Source organism: Oncorhynchus tshawytscha, linkage group LG05, assembly GCF_018296145.1.
Source record: "Oncorhynchus tshawytscha isolate Ot180627B linkage group LG05, Otsh_v2.0, whole genome shotgun sequence".
Classification (NCBI taxonomy): Eukaryota; Metazoa; Chordata; class Actinopteri; order Salmoniformes; family Salmonidae; genus Oncorhynchus; species Oncorhynchus tshawytscha.
The window spans coordinates 58,925,355-58,944,268 of record NC_056433.1 but is presented as its reverse complement, the minus strand read 5'-3'; the positions used below and the strand labels follow the sequence as shown (position 1 = coordinate 58,944,268).

General features: G+C 44.4%; 1 protein-coding gene across 1 annotated transcript in view; it reads left to right on the top strand.

The window, feature by feature from the left end:
- LOC112250990 (breast cancer anti-estrogen resistance protein 3) overlaps positions 1-18,914 on the top strand; it is a 61,356-nt gene that overhangs the window by 6,039 nt on the left and 36,403 nt on the right. The window contains exons 2-3 of the mRNA XM_024421578.2: positions 4,400-4,751; positions 11,120-11,162. Coding sequence (XP_024277346.1) covers positions 4,408-4,751; positions 11,120-11,162 — 387 coding nt within the window. The 5' untranslated portion in view covers positions 4,400-4,407. The remainder of the gene's footprint in view (positions 1-4,399; positions 4,752-11,119; positions 11,163-18,914) is intronic.

Sequence of the window (18,914 nt, the reverse complement as noted above, 5' to 3'; positions counted from 1 at the left end):
GTTACATGGTGGAGACATGTGTCTGCAAATTATTTTAAATCTGAAGATAGTTAAATTAAAGCTGAATGAAGATACGGCTTTAAAAGGATTAACAAAAGCGTAAATATATCATTTAATATGTAATTAATTTAATAAAAAAATACAATTACATTTGTATAAGCATATTAATTATTGTTTGATGATATAACTACAGTTACAAACTTGAGGAAATATCGTGTGCGCTAGTCTAGTGGTGACCAGAGAATGTGCCCAATTTGACTGGAGCGTGGAGTGAGTTTCACCAAAGGCTGGAGCGTTGGCCTTCTCGCCTGCTCCAATTTCGCTCCAGTAGCGCTCACTTCGTGAGCTCAGGGCATTCCCAGCCCAGCATGAATTTGTAGTCTACTTGCGTGCTGCTATCCCCTTGCTTTAGCTACTGTCATCAAGTATGCTAAATATTTTCATAAAGAAACAGATGAAACACATAGGTGAAAAATCAAGGCGACTTACAAAGATGAGGAGGATAGAGCAAGAGAGGGAGTGTGGTGATGAAGTGTCCACAACTAAAGAATCATTGTGGAATCTGAAAAAACACATATCTCGAAAGCCTGATGGTGTACTTGTTATGTGCACATGCTAACAGAAAGGAATGAGGTGAGTAGCTAGCTAAGTCTGTCACTGTAGCATAGTATTTATAAACAAAAAATATCTTTAAAGTTTTGTTCATTTTCATTATATTATCTATACAATAGGCCATCACCGATTTTGGCCCAATAGGCGTGACATATTACCTCTTTCAATGACATTTTTGTTTTGATAGGGTTATTTTCGCTAAAATCTTTTAGGCCTACCTACAGAAAAAAACACTACACATCCTGCCCAGCCTGGCAAGAGTGACCCAAAGGGTGTTTAGCATCCCCAATCACAGAGTGCATTCTCCGCTGCTGGTCTGCTCTCCAGACACCATCGCATGAGCCTGAAACCACAGAGTCTGGCCAAACTCATGTTTCTAAAAAATAATTCAAAGGCACTTTAGACTGAGCCTAATAATTAATTTTTCCTAAATTGAAGTAAGTCACAGCCTTTTGCGCAATTGATTGACTATAGTGATTTAATACAACAAAATGTTGTTTAAATGCTGAAGGCTTTAATGTCCCTGCCACAGCCTAGTGTGTCGCACTCGCAAATGCTTCAAAATGTATTTATTTGAAGGCTATAACCTTTAAATAATTTAAATAATATAGCCTAAATAATTCATTTTCGTGCTTTCTTAGGCTACCTGTCTAGCTCTTGACCTGTTTAGAGTGTTTATATGCTGTTTAATATGACATGTAGCCTATTTGAAGTGATGTGCGCTTCTTACAGTCACCTTTTCCAGTTGTTTATTAAAACACTTTTCATTCAAATCCTATGATTTGGTTTCTATACTTCAAAAACCAAATTATAGGTCCAGGTAGTCACAAAAATATATTGGTGTTGGTTAAATTGTGATGTTATTGATTGGAGCAAATTTGTAGCAGCTGTTTTTTTTTCCTGTGAGAGAGGAGCGGTATTTAGCGGAGTGGTTGGAAAGGATTTCACATCGTTACACTCACTCCCCTTTTGACCTCCTCCTTTTTCCGCAGCAACCAGTGATCCGGGTCAACAGCATCAATATAACAGTTTTACCTTCCGTCCCTCTCCTCTCCTCCTACCCATCACTCCACAAAAGCCGCGGCCCTTACAGAGCAAAGGGAATAACTACTTCAAGGTCTTAGAGCGAGTGACGTCACCAATTGAAACGCTATTAGCGTGCACCCCGCTAATTAGCCATTTCACATCGGTTACATGGGCATGTAGGAATTGTGTAGGTATGTGTATGTTTTAAGTAGTAGATAACCAAAAGCTCAGTAGTTACACAGTTAAGGGAGAATTACGTAGTGATTTGCACAGGAAATTATGTAGTGTTCACCAGTAGTGAAACGTCCCAATTTATCACTCATTACTACTTAAATTACTACATAAATCACAACTGGCTTACGACACATCTCAAAAGTAATTAGGTAGTAAAACCAGGAGGTTTTGTGTAGATATTGTGTAGTAGTGATGAGTAGTAGGTAATTGAAAGCTACTTTTCATGAGGGATGTCCGGATGTAAATACGTCCACATGCTTCCCAGCCGAAACAGTTCAGAAGAGTTTGTGCATATATTATGATGACATTTTGTGACGTTTTGGACTTCGGTGAGGGGTTTTTCGGCTGTTTGGGCACACAACATTTTTTTCTGGAGGCAAGCCAAAGTTCGGAGCCGAAGTCTACGCCCCTTTGTCAGTGATTGGTCAACAGTAGGTATTCTTCAATAAAGTCTTTGTTGTCATTCAACAAGATATGACTCATTTTCATGCACATTTTTTCATTGAGAAATACTGCACCAAACATCTTAGTTAGATGTAAAATCTCCTCTGCAAAAACGTCAAAATTAATGACAGATTTCTTGAGTTATCTTAGATTAACTCTGACTACTTTGAGAAAGTGTATTTTGGCTACAGCGTCTCAAAATGGACAAACAGTACTGTTGCCGCTTTTATCTCATTTTTCAAGCGAAGGTCTTTTAAGGGAGCATGCGAGCAGCCTCGTTCGGTTTGCCTAGCCGACTTCCGCTAGCCGCCAGCCAAACTGAAGCATGCTGATGCCTTTAGTCTACACCCCTGGTGTTCATTACTCCTCTTACCTAATGGCGTTCTTTCATCTCCTCAATACTGCTATGCTGAGTAAGGAGACATAGCACAGAGAGAAGGGAGATATTATCATACTTTAATTACAGGACTAGATTTGACTACTCTTCATTGAATTTGCAGAATCAGAGTGAGTGTCTGTATTTTGAAGTGTGCTGTCATCACAAGGCAGATTATGGTACTCTCCCATCAGTCAGTAGCACCCATGATGTTGGGAAATTCCCACCAGACTCTCTAGACCCATACTGCTATAGTACAGTCCTCCCTGCTGCTGCCCTCCTGGCACTGATCCAACAGCAAAGCATCTCCTTGAAGAAGATGATATCTGGTTGCACTGCAATTACTGTGGGGTGGATCAACCATTTTAGGGACGTGACGCAGGGCCTTAAATCGCCCCCCCTCTCAGTTAGAGACATTTCACAGAGTTAATACCTAAACACTGACACCAGCCCTGGCTTAGATAAAATTTCACACAGCACCAAGAGGACAAAGGCTTTGAAAGCAACATCAGCACTGCCCTGTGTGTGTGTGTGTTTCGGTGGCGGTGTGTTTGTTGTTGAATAGCTTTAATAGAACTGGTTAACGGGGTCAGTGCGTGTTCACACTCAGCTGTTGTCTGGGTCAGTGGATTCTCTACCTCTCCTTATCCCCGTCCTCCCCAAGAAGCTGTTTCTATAGGACTGCTGCTCCCTCAACCCACCACGACGTCTTGCTACACAGAGGTTTACATCCATGCATGAGTAAAACAAAGACTGCTGAGTAAGAAACTCTATCAAAGTGCCAGGACAAAGTGTTTCTTTGTCTTTCATCACCACATGATTTCATTTTAACTAAGGCAGCAGGCTTTATCCTCAGTTGACCCCTTCTGATAATCCAATATCATAAATTATGGCTGCACCGCTGAGAAGATTGCTATAAATGTTTTACCAAGTTCACTTCCCTTCACATGCCAAGCCAAGTTAAGGAAATAAAACAGGTTATGAATAATCCATAAGCTGTGTGGCTGCTCTGTGAGGAGCAGGTGAAGAAACAGCAGCAACAGCAAGTGATGTCAGCCTCTCTCTCTCTGCTAAGGCATGAGTTTTGTTTCTCTGCTCATTAGCATGCTAAAAGGCTGGCTGGGGGCAAAGGATGAAAGCAGAAAGCTGAGCAGAAAATCCATTCGGCTTAGAAAGGAGTCTTGATTTCATGGCCCAATTAGTGGCGTAGTGGTCCAAAAACTGGGTGTGGAACGCTGAGGGCATGGAACAAGACGTCTCTATCTGCTGTCTTGTGGTCAGAGTCAGACTGGCTGGTGGTTCACTGATAGCCTGCAGTTATGTTATCCTGCTCCTTGCTGCTGCTATGGAGAGGGAGGGAGCATCAGTGGAACTATGACTGGGATACATGAAGCATGGTCTCTATGCCACTGGCTTCATTTCACTGTACTTATGTATATATTCCATCATTATCATAACATATCCGGGGCCACTGCAGTTGTCACTGTGCTATAGTATACCGGGTGGGCTGCTTAAGAGGAACTGTACGTACACACGTATATGTTTCCACACATTTGTCCTTTGTGAGGATGTGCATCAGCAGCACATGTTTACTTTACCGGGCACCATGTCTGTGATATGGTCAGCCTTATATAACCCCTAGTCCTCCCACTCCTCCTCCTGCCATGTGGTCTGATCTGATGTCTCTCTCTCTTTCTTCCCTCTTAGAGCTGAGGATGATGGCAGAGGGGAAGTTTGCCAGTCTGCCAAGAAATATGCACATGGGCGTGGGCAGCAGGCAGTGTTCTCTGGCCTCCTCTATGGACCTGCTGAGCTCCAGGCCTGCAGTACCGGAGCTGCCCCCAGCTGGATACCACAGTGTCTCCATCCACGGCACTCTGCCTAGGAGGAAGAAAGGGGCCCCGGTTCAGGGCCCTGCCCGCTCCTGGGACATGTACAGTCACATGGGCACTCTGCCCCACCCGGCCCGAGCCCGCCTGCCCACCTCGCCACTCATCCACAACATCATCGAGGAACACCAGTCTTACCATACAGGGATGGAAGTCCACACCTCATACAGGTACAGCCATACACATCTTTGATGCTCCAGCGCTATGCTTTTCCTTTGTTCATTTCACAGAATCCGAATCCGAATCTAAAACAAATATTTATGTTTTGTCCAATAAGACACTTAGGGTGCGCTCTTTAAAGCCCCTTAAGTACTTTGCAGACTTTCAGCTGCTACCACCCCCCTGACTAACTGAGACTACTTCACTCTGAAATAGTGTCCCAGCTCAAGCCATGGTAAGCAGGTCAGCTGAGATGTAATCAGTGAGCAGCACATGTTAGCACTAGCCTCTCTGCTACCACCTCTCTGTCTGTCAGGGCAGGGGGCTGTATCCCTCAGGCCCTGTTGAGTTACTGCAGAGCAGCTTCACTGTGGCCCCCTATAGATGTTATCTGTGGGCTGGGGCTGCTTTGTCAGGGCCTCCTCTTCCCCACAGCACTTTGCGGGGCTTAACACCTCACTCACTACTGAAACACAACACTGTCAGACTGCTGATATGGCTTGCTTGATCTTAGAGAACACAAAGAAGTGACGAGAAGTTCCTCAGCATCAATCCATGTGATTAGGCCAGGTAACTGTGGATAAAGACACAACAGCACTTTCACACGTATACACACACACAGACCTCAGAGAGATGCAGTGAAGGTAAGCCCTCTGTTTAGAGTGATATAAACCAACCGCCATAACAACAAAGCTTGTCTAGATGGTTGAGATATATGCGCCCAGACAACCCAGACTGTGAGTTATATCCTGTGTGACAGAGTTTTATGTGTCACTATAGTCCAGAGCAACGGTGCAGTGCTGGACAGAATGAAACACAGTCCCCCTCTTTAGACACACTTTGGGCAGGCAGACAGAATATGTCTGGACTTGGGTGGAGGAAGGGGGTTGGGGTGCGAGGGGGGTGTTACTAATAACTGAAAAGGCTGTGTCTATCCCTTGACATTTGAAGGTTATCTAATATAGGTCTAGTATTTAATCTCCACAAAGCTGGTGAGGTTAGTGAAGGTGAAAAGTAGACAAAAGGAAGGAGAATAAATAAGCCACAACCTTCATTCTGGCAGTATGGGATACACAGTGGAGGTGTGGAGGAGCAACAGAGGAAGAGGGTTGTCTGGCTCAGCAAAGAAAGGGAAGCAAGGAGGGAGGGAAGGAGAGGAGGGTTAGAGGGGTTCTGAAGAGAGCCCTGAGGTGCATTAAGCACACGGAGACCAGAGACCAGATTCTGGCTGCTGCTGTAACTCTAGACGCTGATGTGCAGATAGATGTGTGGAGATGGTGAGGGATCAGGGCTAACAGAACACTATGACAGCTATAGTTCTGAGGGACCCATTCTGTGTGGCTGCCAGCACTGTGCTGCCTGCTACAAGACAGGACTGCAGGCCCATTGTGTCTATCTGAAGGCCGCTGGTTGATTGGTTGGTTACCTGGCTTTGCCAGGGAGCTGGGTATGGCTGACTGATGAGGGAGATTTCAGGATTAGTCAAAGGGCTTTGTCCTCATCTCTTATGAAAATATACTTGTAACTACCAAAATAAAGGAAACACTTGAGTAAATGAGCGATATAAACTATATTGAAAGCAGGTGCTTCCACACAGGTGTGATTTCTGGGTTAATTAACTAATTAACATCCCATCATGCTTAGGGTCATGTATAAAAATGCTGGGCAGGCCATTATTTTGGTTACGATGACTGTGACCCCATAGGAAGACAATGCCCCATCCACAGGGCACAAGTGGTCACTGAATGGTTTATGAGAATGAAAACGATGTAAACCATATGCCATGGCCATCTCCGTGACCAGATCACAACTCAATTGAACACTTATGGGAGTTTCTGGAGCAGCGCCTGAGACAGCGTTTTCCACCACCATCAACAAAACACCAATGATGGAATTTCTCATGGAAGAATGGTGTCGCATTCCTCCAGTAGAGTTCCAGACACTTGTAGAATCTATGCCAAGGTGGATTGAAGCTGTTCTGGTTCGTGGCGGCCCATTGCTCTATTAAGACACTTAATGTTGGTGTTACCTTTATTTTGGCAGTCACCTGTGGCTCTGTCATTAACTTCAGGATGGGAGGGTATGCCACTCTGTCCATCTCTTTTCATGCAGATTACATTGATCAATGAACACTGTTTCATTTCTACTCATTGAACTACTTTGCTTATTCTTGTTTTGTGGATATTGTACATGTTTTAAACCAACCTATGTTTCTTTGTGCTGACTTTTTAGTCTCCCTGACTGTCTGTTGACCCTTGACCCAGACAGTGCTCCATCCTTTAACCACACACTAATTAATCAGTGTTTACTCTGTATCGATGACGCTATCTGGATTGATCCAGAAAGTGAGTGATTCTTCAGGTGACCCCTAACCTCAGTCAATCTGTGTGGTATGTGTGCCTGTGTATTTGTGTGTGCCTAAGCCAGATAGCCACTATAACCCAGGGCCCACTCACTCTGCCCCAGGGGGAGGCAGACAGCTCTGGCTGTGGTGTGCCTGCAAATACTTTATGAGTTGGACTCCGGTTGACTCAGGTTGAGATGGCGAGAAGATTTACAGCCTTGTATAGGAGATGAAAGGGATGATAAAAGACGGAGCTGGCCGTGAGCTCAGAATCTAGAGTGACTGATTCTCTCTGTTCTGCTGAGAAATGGTCTGCTGCTGGCTGGTCAGATCTGATGCCTGGATGGTTTCCTCCAAGGCTAGAGAGTGGTGAAGTGTTTTCTGGATGTCTGTCTGTCAACGTCAGTTCTCAACCACTCTGATCAAAAACCAAAACATCCCACTGGGAATCATGGTGCTACAGCTGCAGTACATGCGTTGTTAGGACCAGGTAGGTAGACGAATAGGCATCACACACACCACGTCTGTCACAGAAAGTCTTTGTTTACGCCATGCCCAGGCTGTCCTCTGTATCACAGCACAGATAAATAATGATGCCGTGATGTCCGGCCTCAATGTTCCCAAGGACACTGTGAACTAACCCAATCCTAAGAAAAGGATGTCATCATAACATTGCTGTTTGATCATTGGTCGCATCTCCAAATGATGCCATGCTGTGTTACTGTAAAGCTGTTGGTTAGGTACAGTAAACATTCTATTCCCATATCTTAAAAGTAATATTCCATTCCCATATCAGAAGCACAGCCACGGAACAATCATTTTTACTGTACACTATTATTGTCAATGATTATCTGTAGGACTCGAAGGCTTCTATTGTGTGAGCCAATCACAGTGTAAACACTATAATTCCTGTCCTAGTGTTAGTTCTGTTCATAATGTCCAGCCAGAGCAGAAGTTGCTCCCTCTCCTCCGTGAGTGCTGATCTGGCGGGTAAATAAACAGCGCTCCTTTTAGCAGCTCCTGTTTGTGTTGGACCAGGGGTGTCCTGTTTTTTCTCTCTCATTTGCTCCCTCCTCCCTCATTCTCTCGTTCTCTCCCTCTCCTCTGGGTTGGAGTAAGGAGTAGGCAGTATAGCCACAGCTGCTTCTGCTTTTATAAGGCCAGCCAGCAGCAGGCTGAGAGCACATGTTTGGTCTGATGGGGGACACACCTGTAGCTACCCAGTAAAATAAAAAGAGAGAAAGAGAACTCAACCAGAGCATCTCATTACCACCCCCTCTCCTCTCTTCATTTTTCCCTGCATTCATTATTTCATCACCAGATGGACACTCAATGCTGTTTGGGAGAGATTAGTATATGTATGCATTTATATAAGTTATTTTGTGCACAGCAGAGCACTGATCCACTGTACTATACAGTACATGTAGAAGTTGAGGGATTTTCCAATAGCGTCAAACTGCCCCTTGAGTCAGTAGTGTGGATGTGCCTCCGCAGGCTTCGGTTGGGCTGGGCCTTGCCGAACCCGGCTAGGCGAACCGTACTAGTGTGCTCGCATACTCCCTTAAAAGACCTTTGCTTGAAAAACTAGAAAAAAGTGGCAATAGTACTGATTGTCTCTCTTGAGACACTATAATCAGTCCTCAAAATAGTCAGAATTAATCTAAGATAACTCAAAAATCGGTCATTCATTTTAAAGTTTTTGCCAAGTCGTCCTGACGAGGATTTTTGGTGCAGTATGTCTCAAGTGAAAAAATGTGCATGAGGACAAGTTGTTTCTCGTTGAACGACAGGAGGAATTGAAAAATTCCTACTGTTGACCAATGGCCGATGAGGGGGTGCAGACTTTGGCTACCAACTCCCGATTGCCTTGAGAAAATGTTTTATGTGCCTGAACAGCCGAAAAAAAACCTTGCTGTAGTCCAAAACGAACAAGAACGCCACAAAATGTTGTCATTATATATGAACGAACTGTTCCGAATTCTTTCGGCTGGGAAGCAGGCGAACGCCTTTAGGCATCCAGAACAACCTTTGACTGAGGGAGTGTTGCATGTCAAGTGCCACTCTCTCTCAGTCAGTGAGGCTGTGTGCGGAAATCCAATTATAGCCAGGTCGTCTGTGTATGACCTGCTCTGTCCTTGTCCTTGGCTTGACTGAGCTCCATTTGAACTTGAGGTTTGGGGAAAGTCAGTGGTTGAGCAGGGTACATTTCCTCACCAGGACACAATGCAGCTGTGGTCTGGCTGACACTAAACCGGTCTAAAGGAGAGGCTCTTTGGCTGGCCTGTGGCCTCACTCGTCCTCTCACTTGTCCTCTCACTCGTCCTCTCTCCAACTCTATGATGTGTCTCCCAACACCTCTGTTCTCTACCCAATATGAACAGTATGGGTGGGATATCTGTTCTCTACCCAATATGAACAGTATGGGTGGGATATCTGTTCTCTACCCAATATGAACAGTATGGGTGGGATATCTGTTCTCTACCCAATATGAACAGTATGGGTGGGATATCTGTTCTCTACCCAATATGAACAGTATGGGTGGGATATCTGTTCTCTACCCAATATGAACAGTATGGGTGGGATATCTGTTCTCTACCCAATATGAACAGTATGGGTGGGATATTTGTTCTCTACTCAATATGAACAGTATGGGTGGGATATCTGTTCTCTACCCAATATGAACACTATGGGTGGGATATCTATTCTCTTTATTAGTCTTGGCTGTATGATGGGAGCAGGTGGAACCTGTAATGTCCTGTCCAATTCTATAGGAACACCACCATACTGTGAACTGATTGTGACATTACCTAACACTGTAGATGTAGTTGTTGAATAACAAGGCCAGCTCTTTATTCTGATGCGGATGGAGCGGCTTCAGAGGTGAACCAGCCAGCGCAGCAGCCTGCCTGTGTTGTGTTCCTCTGAGGTGGCATGCCATACCAGTCACTCACCCTGCTGAAAGAGAAGCCAGGTTACTGTATAGGCTGACATGAAAGAATGGGCAGAGGAGAGAAAGTTCACCTCTCCTGGCAGTGAGTAGATGAGACGCGGTCGTACAGCAGCTAAATGGAGTGAGATCTGTTTAAGAGCTAGTGGCCGGTGCTGAACTTCTTGGGAAGTATTTTTCAGATTGTTATACTCTCAACTGTATTTCCTGCTGCGTTCCCACCTTTCTCTGAAAGTAGGGAGGAAAGAAAAGACCAAGGGCCATCACAGCAGTTCGGTGAGTTATTTTTAGATTGTAATTTTACACTAAATCCTTTGGTTTAGATACTAACTCGCTTATTCAACATTTTGAATGGATTAAGGAGCAACTTGAAATTCCACTGTTTTTGTTTCCTACTCCACGAAGGCTCTTAAAAGAGATGTTTGTGTTTTTTCTCTTTACAATCCCTATGGGAAAAGTGGTGAAAGGCTCAAGGAATTACTCCCCCTCTTGTCTGACTGTAAGACCCCTGCATCAAGGGCTTGGGTTCAACTTCTCTAACCCCCCCCTAAAAAAAAACATTTGAGATGAGAGACAGAGGCAGAACTCAAAATAAACAGAATTTTTCGCAGAGATCTGGGAATGCATCCACACTTCCTCAGGGATTTGAAAAGAACTAATCTTAGCTTTAAGATGTTATGTCCTATCAAAATGCATTTCTGACATCTGAAGTGATACTGAGAATTTTGGGAGGACTAGCCCTGCTAATGATATGGCATTTTAAACCCCCTTTTTTCCCTCTGATGTAAGAGACAGGGCAGATGTGGGGGTGTGAATTTGCCAGTGGGGTCAGAAAAAGGGGACACATGTAGCTGTGACTTGTGTGGGGGGCTGGGTGAGTAGACTAATGAGTGGGGGTGCAGTGGAGGGGTGGAGAGGAGGGAAGGCAGTGTCTGAGCATGCCACTCCTGTCAGAGAGGAGGTAGACCCACAGTCAGCAGGCAGGATAGTAGAAGCAGACGCATCACAGCACAGGGAGGGAGTGGAGGGGACCAGAAGCTGCCATTAGGAATGTGTTCACTCAACAGAACTCTGTCTCTGTTCCCCAGGGACCCCAGCAGCAGCATGGACCCCACCCTGGAGTACGTCAAGGTAGGAACCCACTCAACCCACTTACCTATTCCACTGCTGCTTGAGACACAGGGCCCAACAGGCATCACTGTTTTGTTACTTCTGATTGAGAAGAGGTCAGAAAGATTGAGGGTTGGTTCAATTATCTCTAATCTGAATTGTGTTCGTCAGGAAAGGCAAGACCAGTCCAGTCTTACAGGTTTACATTTCTATTTCCTTTGAGTGTCAGTAAAACTTTAGTAAATACTGTAAGCTTATGTAGTTCAGTTTTTGGAATTTGATATAACACTAATTCCTAGATTAGGCTTGTTTTGTAACTGTGAGGTCAGTGAAATAGGGCAGGAATGCTAGTAGCTTCCAGGGACCTCTCTCTCGGAACATTGACACATGATGTTGATCTGACATAGAGGATATGGAGTCTCTCAGTTTATTTTTTCCGGTATTTTAAAGGATATAGGACGAAAGATAGATTAATAGACAGTAAATATATACACATGGAGAAGACATGAGAGTACATGATATGTTTACTGTATGTGTGGGTGTTCCTGTGTTTGACCTTTAGAAGGTCTGATGACTATTCCTTTGACTACAGTGTTTCATCAAATTTCGGTTCATAAAGTTTAGCTGTGCGACAGTGTCCTCTACAAGCTTGGTTTCCTGTGTAGATATAGTCTTGTATACCCACTTAATGGCAGAGAGAGGGGTGGGTTTGTTTGAAACGGGGTGAATATCCAGGCGTAGTCCTCATGAGACCTGAACTATTATCCCAACGCCACTGGACAACAGTAGGCAAACAGGAGACTGTGACTCACTAGATTTGTATGTTTCGTGTCAGAAGGAGCCACACTGTAACCCATCTGCATTTAAAGGGCTGAGTAACGTCTTCAGGGGACTAACGTCTCTTTGGTTAAAAAGTTGCAGATACCACTTGAGGTGGAAAGGAGTCGCTCTTAGATGTAAATGATGTGGAACAATGTTCAATTTCCTCCAAGTAGACTTTTTAGCGATCTAGTGCTCTAAATAGTTGATGTATGGTACACGTTTAATAGCTGATTAACTGATGTCTCTACCTATACTTCCTCTTTACATAAGGTTGATGTGTACACAAATCATTCTACTCTCTCTAAGGCTGGAGGCTATCAAAAAGCCTCATAAGGAAAAGGATGAGTGAGGGGAGGAAATGTCCTCTATCTAATACACTAATCCAATTTCTCTCCAGGCTACGAGGCACTTAGTCTCAGAAGTACAGCAATGTATCAAACAAATCATATTTCCCATTACCTTCACCTGTGTCCCTGTACACTGTGATTGGGCTTGAGTGATGACTGAGGCCTGTGTGTTCTGATACCACACTACCATCACTCTCACACACCTGCCATCTCTCTCACACATGCTCATTCACCCACTCCTTCATTTTTTCCTTAACCCACTTTCTCAGTCTGTCGCTCTTTCCCTGGCCTGCTTGCCTCACGGAATAGGATGCTCTCAGGCCAGTGTGAAAAGCAAACCCAGTGGTTCCTCACATGCAGTTCAGGAGAGCAAACCAAAACAGCTCTCCCCTCAGAAGCCATGGCAGCCTGTCATGAACACACAGCTACTTCACTATCTCACTAGGGCAGCAGGTAGTCCTAACCACCACTCTGCTACTTCACTATCTCACTAGGGCAGCAGGTAGTCCTAACCACCACTCTTCTACTTCACTATCTCACTAGGGCAGCAGGTAGTCCTAACCACCACTCTGCTACTTCACTATCTCACTAGGGCAGCAGGTAGTCCTAACCACCACTCTGCTACTTCACTATCTCACTAGGGCAGCAGGTAGTCCTAACCACCACTGTGCTACTTCACTATCTCACTAGGGCAGCAGGTAGTCCTAACCACCACTCTGCTACTTCACTATCTCACTAGGGCAGCAGGTAGTCCTAACTACCACTCTGCTACTTCACTATCTCACTAGGGCAGCAGGTAGTCCTAACCACCACTCTTCTACTTCACTATCTCACTAGTGCAGCAGGTAGTCCTAACCACCACTCTGCTACTTCACTGTCTCACTAGGGCAGCAGGTAGTCCTAACCACCACTCTGCTACTTCACTATCTCACTAGGGCAGCAGGTAGTCCTAACCACCACTGTGCTACTTCACTATCTCACTAGGGCAGCAGGTAGTCCTAACCACCACTGTGCTACTTCACTATCTCACTAGGGCAGCAGGTAGTCCTAACCACCACTCTGCTACTTCACTATCTCACTAGGGCAGCAGGTAGTCCTAACTACCACTCTGCTACTTCACTATCTCACGAGGGCAGCAGGTAGTCCTAACCACCACTCTGCTACAGTGGCTTGCGAAAGTATTCACCCCCATTGGCATTTTTCCTATTTTGTTGCCTTATAACCTGGAATTAAAATAGATTTTTGGGGGGTTTGTATCATTTGATTTACACAGCATGTCTGCCACTTTGAAGATGCAAAATATGTTTTAATTGTGAAACAAACAAGAAATAAGACAAAAAAACGGAAAACTTGAGAGTGCATAACTATTCACCCCCAAAGTCAATACTTTGTAGAGCCACCTTTTGCAGCAAATACAGTTGCAAGTCTCTTGGGGTGTCTTTATAAGCTTGGCACATCTATCCATTGGGATTTTTGCCCATTCTTCAGGGCAAAACTGCCTCAGCTCCTTCAAGTTCGATGGGTTCCGCTGGTGTACAGCAATCTTTAAGTCATACCACAGATTCTCAATTGGATTGAGGTCTGGGCTTTGACTAGGCCATTCCAATACATTTAAACATTTCCCCTTAAACCGCTCGAATATTGTTTTAGCAGTTTGCTTAGGGTCATTGTCCTGCTGGAAGGTGAACCTCCGTCCCAGTCTCAAATCTCTGGAAGACTGAAACAGGTTACCCTCAAGAATTTCCCTGTATTTAGCGCCATCCATCATTCCTTCAATTCTGACTAGTTTCCCAGTCCCTGCTGATGAAAAACCTACCCACAGCATGATGCTGCCACCACCATGCTTCACTGTGGGGATGGTGTTCTCTGAGTGATTGGGTTTGCACCAGACATAGCGTTTTCATTGATGGCCAAAAAGCAACATTTTTGTCTCATCTGACCAGAGTACGTCCTTCCATTTGTTTGGGTAGTCTCCCACATGCCTTTTGGCAGATACTCCAATCTCCGCTGTGGAGCTTTGCAGCTCCTTCAGGGTTATCTTTGGTCTCTTTGTTGCCTCTCTGATTAATGCCCTCCTAGCCTGGTCTGTGAATTTTGGTAGGCGGACCTCTCTTGGCAGGTTTGTTGTGGTGTCATATTCTTTTCATTTTTTAAATAATGGATTTAATGGTGCTCCGTGGGATGTTCAAAGTTTCATATATTTTTTTATAACCCAACCCTGATCTGTACTTCTCCACAACTGACCTGTTTGGAGAGCTCCTTGGTCTTCATGGTGCAACTTGCTTAGTGGTGTTGCAGACTCTGGGGCCTTTCAGAACAGGTGTATATATACTGAGATCATGTGACAGATCATGTGACACTTAGATTGCACACAGGTGGACTTTATTTAACTAATTATGTGCCTTCTGAAGGTAATTGGTTGCACCAGATCATATTTAGGGGCATCATAGCAAAGGGGTGAATACATATACACGCACCACTTTTCTGTTTAAAAAACAGAATTACACAAAATCCATTACACAAAATCCCCCCCAAAAATCCATTTCAATTACAGGTTGGAATTCAACAAAATAGGAAAAATGCCAAGGGGGGTGAATACTTTTGCAAGGCACTGTACTTCACTATCTCACTAGGATAGTAGGTAGTCCTTATCACCCCTCAGGGCACTGGCTCAATATGCCTTAGAATGAGAAGAAAAAAGAAACACACAGTTCAGACTGTCACTCGATTGTCACGTACCCTCTCCTGCTTTCAAATATGAATTCTCTCACTTCCATCTCCAGTCATTTATTCATGCCTGCTTCCCAGCCGAAACAGTTCGGAACAGTTTGTGCTTATATTATTACAACATTTTGTGACGTTTTTGTTAGTTTTGGTCTTCGGCAATGGTTTTTCGGCTGTTCGTGCACACAAACGTTTTTCTCTCGCTGCAAATCTACACCCATTTATCAGTGATTGGTCAACAATAGGGATTCTTCAGTAAAGTGTTTGTTGTCATTCAATGAGAAACAAAACGTTTTCATGCACAACAGAAATATTGCACCTAACATCTTAGTTAGATGTAAAATTGTGAGACTAAGATCTCCTCGTCAAAACGTCAAAAATACGATTTGTGAGACAGATTTATTGAGTTATCTTCGATCAATTCAGACCATATTGAGTAAGCATATACCGGCTATGGCGTTTCAAGATGGACAAACAGTACTATTGCTGTGTTTTTCTCGTTTTTCAAGTAAAGGACTTTTAAGGGAGAATGCGGACACACTTGTTCGGTTCGCCTAGCTGAACTCAGCTAGGGACCAGCCGAACCAAAGCATGCGGAAGGCTTTATTCAGTCACCTCAACATGTTGGGACAGTAACAGGCAACTGCATGGACTACATCTTCCCTCATTACTAATTGTAATGTTGGAGAGAGCCACCTGCCATGTCTGACTCAGCTTGCTGAGTTGTTGTTGATACCAGGTCAGACAGTGTTATATGAGGAAACATCACAAACGCTGTGACATCAGAGCCCTGTCCTCACCTCAGCTCACCTCAGAAGGATTAGACAGATGAGAGTGCAACTGAGATCATGCAGTCATTCTTAGGCAAGAGTCATCTGTGCCCTTTATCCTCTCCACAATGAACCTAGCTATACGCACACACACAAACTCTGAGGTGAGTTTCACCAGATTCAGGATGGTAGATAGTGTAGAGTGGTGTTTAACCAACACTAGAGAGGCCTGACGCAGCACAGCCCGCCTCACACCGCCTCATCCCACTGTGTGCTATACTGGGTAGTCACAGTGCAGGAGGATTTCCATATGGGAAAGCCCGGAGGATGGCAGGGCTACAGCAGATTGGAGCACCTCTCCAATTGTTTTGATGGTAGATTAATCTGCTGACCTTCACTGCTGAACTGTACTGTCTGACCCAGGCCTTACATAACACCCATGATACTGTATCCACTGTTACTGTAAGCTTCACACAGCCCATCCAGGTGGGTTTGTTTTTCCACTCAGCCAGGCCTTAAATTAATATGCTATTGAAGAAACAATGAATGTTTGCCACACATGAACAGGAAACATCAAAGGCTGATGTGCTAAAGTCCTTTCCTGTGGGTAGGGGGCCTGTGTGTGAACAGGAAGCTGGTCAGAGTAATGTGTAACAGTATAACTTTAGACCGTCCCCTCGCCCATATACCCGGGCGCGAACCAGGGACCCTCTGCACACATCAACAACAGTCACCCACAAAGCGTCGTTACCCATCGCTCCACAATAGCCGCGGCCCTTGGAGAGCAAGGGGAACTACTACTTCAAGGTCTCAGAGCAAGTGACGTCACCGATTGAAACGCTATTTAGCGCGAACACCGCTAACTAGCTAGCCATTTCACATCCGTTACAAATGCCCAATGGCCACAATCCTACTGCAACCAACCACTGGGATAGTGGTTTAGATGGGTGTACTGGAGAGACAACAGATAAACCAGGGCTGGTCTGAGAATGACTGAATGTAGCCACAGTGTGGGTGGAAACTGTTGCGTGTGAAAGTCTTGTTGTTTGGCCTCTGATTTGACATGGCTACAATCTTCAAAGCCAATCTAGAAGGCGGGAGAGGGGAAATTGTTCAAGAAGGACTCAACGCCTAAAATACCCTCTTTTTCTGGGTGGAGCCCAACTTCTCCCTCTGGGAGTATGTGGTGTTTATGAGAAAAGGGTTTTAAATCATGGTTATGTAATGAGCCTCACATTGATTAGAGTGAGACTAACTGTCAGAGTGATACAGTCACAAAGACAACATGGTGGCAGATGAGGATAGAGACCAGGATGAGAGACACCTGCTACTCCAGTAGACTCCTCAGTGAAACACTACTGTAGAAGAGAGACTGATAGAGAGAGAAGAATGGAAAGAGACAGCACAAGAGAGAAAGAGTAGAGAAAGAAGAAGAGAGAGGAAGAACAGGAGGACAACAAAGACAGGATGGAGAACATCAGGCCTAGTGGATTGTCTGGTTAAAAGTTTGGTGAAAAAAAGAAAGAAATCCCCTTGGTTGAGGACTTTAAAAAAAATCCCATCAATTTTCCACGTTGATTCAACATCATCAGATTGAATTTAGGGGTTGAAATGACGTGGAAACAACGTTGATGCAACTGGTTTTTGCCAGAATGAAAGAGCTTTAAAGGGAACAATGGCTCTCTATGCCACATGAGAGATCTGCAGCCCTCGCTTAACACCAGATGAAGACCCTTTGGCCCCCCATGTGGCCTGCACAGCACAGCACAGCACAGCACAGCACAGCACAGCACAGCACAGCACAGCACAGCACAGCACAGCCCGCAGAAATACACACACAGAAATAAATACACTCTATTTGTGGCAGGCAGGGTGAGAGCTGGGTTAGAGAGATACAAAAATTGCCAGAACTACAGAGACATTATAAGTTTGGATTTATGACAATACTTCTTAATAGGAACAGGACAGCGGATAAATACTTCTAAATAGGAACAGGACAGCGGATAGCTTCTCTGGACCTTTCATCTGTAGGATGAGGTCGTTCAGAAAATTGCTGTAGATTATGAGTTGCTCATCTCACCCAACTCTCCAAGCCCCACTCATACATAATGTACATGGTGTGGCTAGAATATGCAGTACAGGTACCAGTGACCCCCTCAGGACAGTTATCTTCTCTACCTCAGTTGTCCTTCATCTCTCCCTGTTGTTCCTATCTACAGTATCCATTGTACCTGTTTCCTAGACGAGTTAGAACTGCGGTATGCCCTTCAGCAGGGTCATAGTCCACAATCTACTCTACCACAAGGAAGAGAAATGGCACTCTCTAGTGGTTTGACTTAAGAACTACAGTATCATTTATGCAGCTGAACAGCTGAACAGACATGAACATCCACTGATAATACTAGTAAATCTCTTGCTAATCTGTTGTTATCCTATTCTTTTCAGGAGTTGAATTAAAAGACGTGTCAATATGCTTTCCATATCGTATTTTTATTATCCATTGTAGTTTTCCAAGCCTAAAAGGACAGACATTACACACTGTTCCTAAGATCTTTTATCTAGAAATGACCAAGAGAAAAAACATGATGTTATATGTAATATATCAATGCAGCACACATGGCACTGGTCAATTTTGCTCTGTGGCTCTGTGCCAGCATTAGTGTTGTGTGTCTCATGTTTCATCATCAGTGTTGTCATCATCAGTGTCACACTGTGTAGAGAGGAAGCCAGCCTGCCTTACCTAATGTATTTTTCTACATTTTATGAGCGATTTGGGTGCAGCAGAATGGAACCCAGCATTTCTTAATGGCTCTTGGGTAATTACACCCCCCAGGTAGTGGCCCTCCTGGCCCTTTCCCTATCCCACTGCCGTTACCCCAACTGAGTTGGTGTTTGAGTTTTTGTTCTAAAGGTGTTGCAATAGGTTTGTTAATGGTGAAAGCAGAGGCTGCGTTTAGACAAGCAGCCCAATTCTGAACTGTTTTTTTTTTTTTACACTAATCGGTCTTTTGACCAATCACATCAGATCAAAAGACCAATTAGTGAGAAAAAAATGTCAGAATTGGGCTGCCTGTCTAAATGCAGCCAGAGAGGCCCACTTAACAGATTAT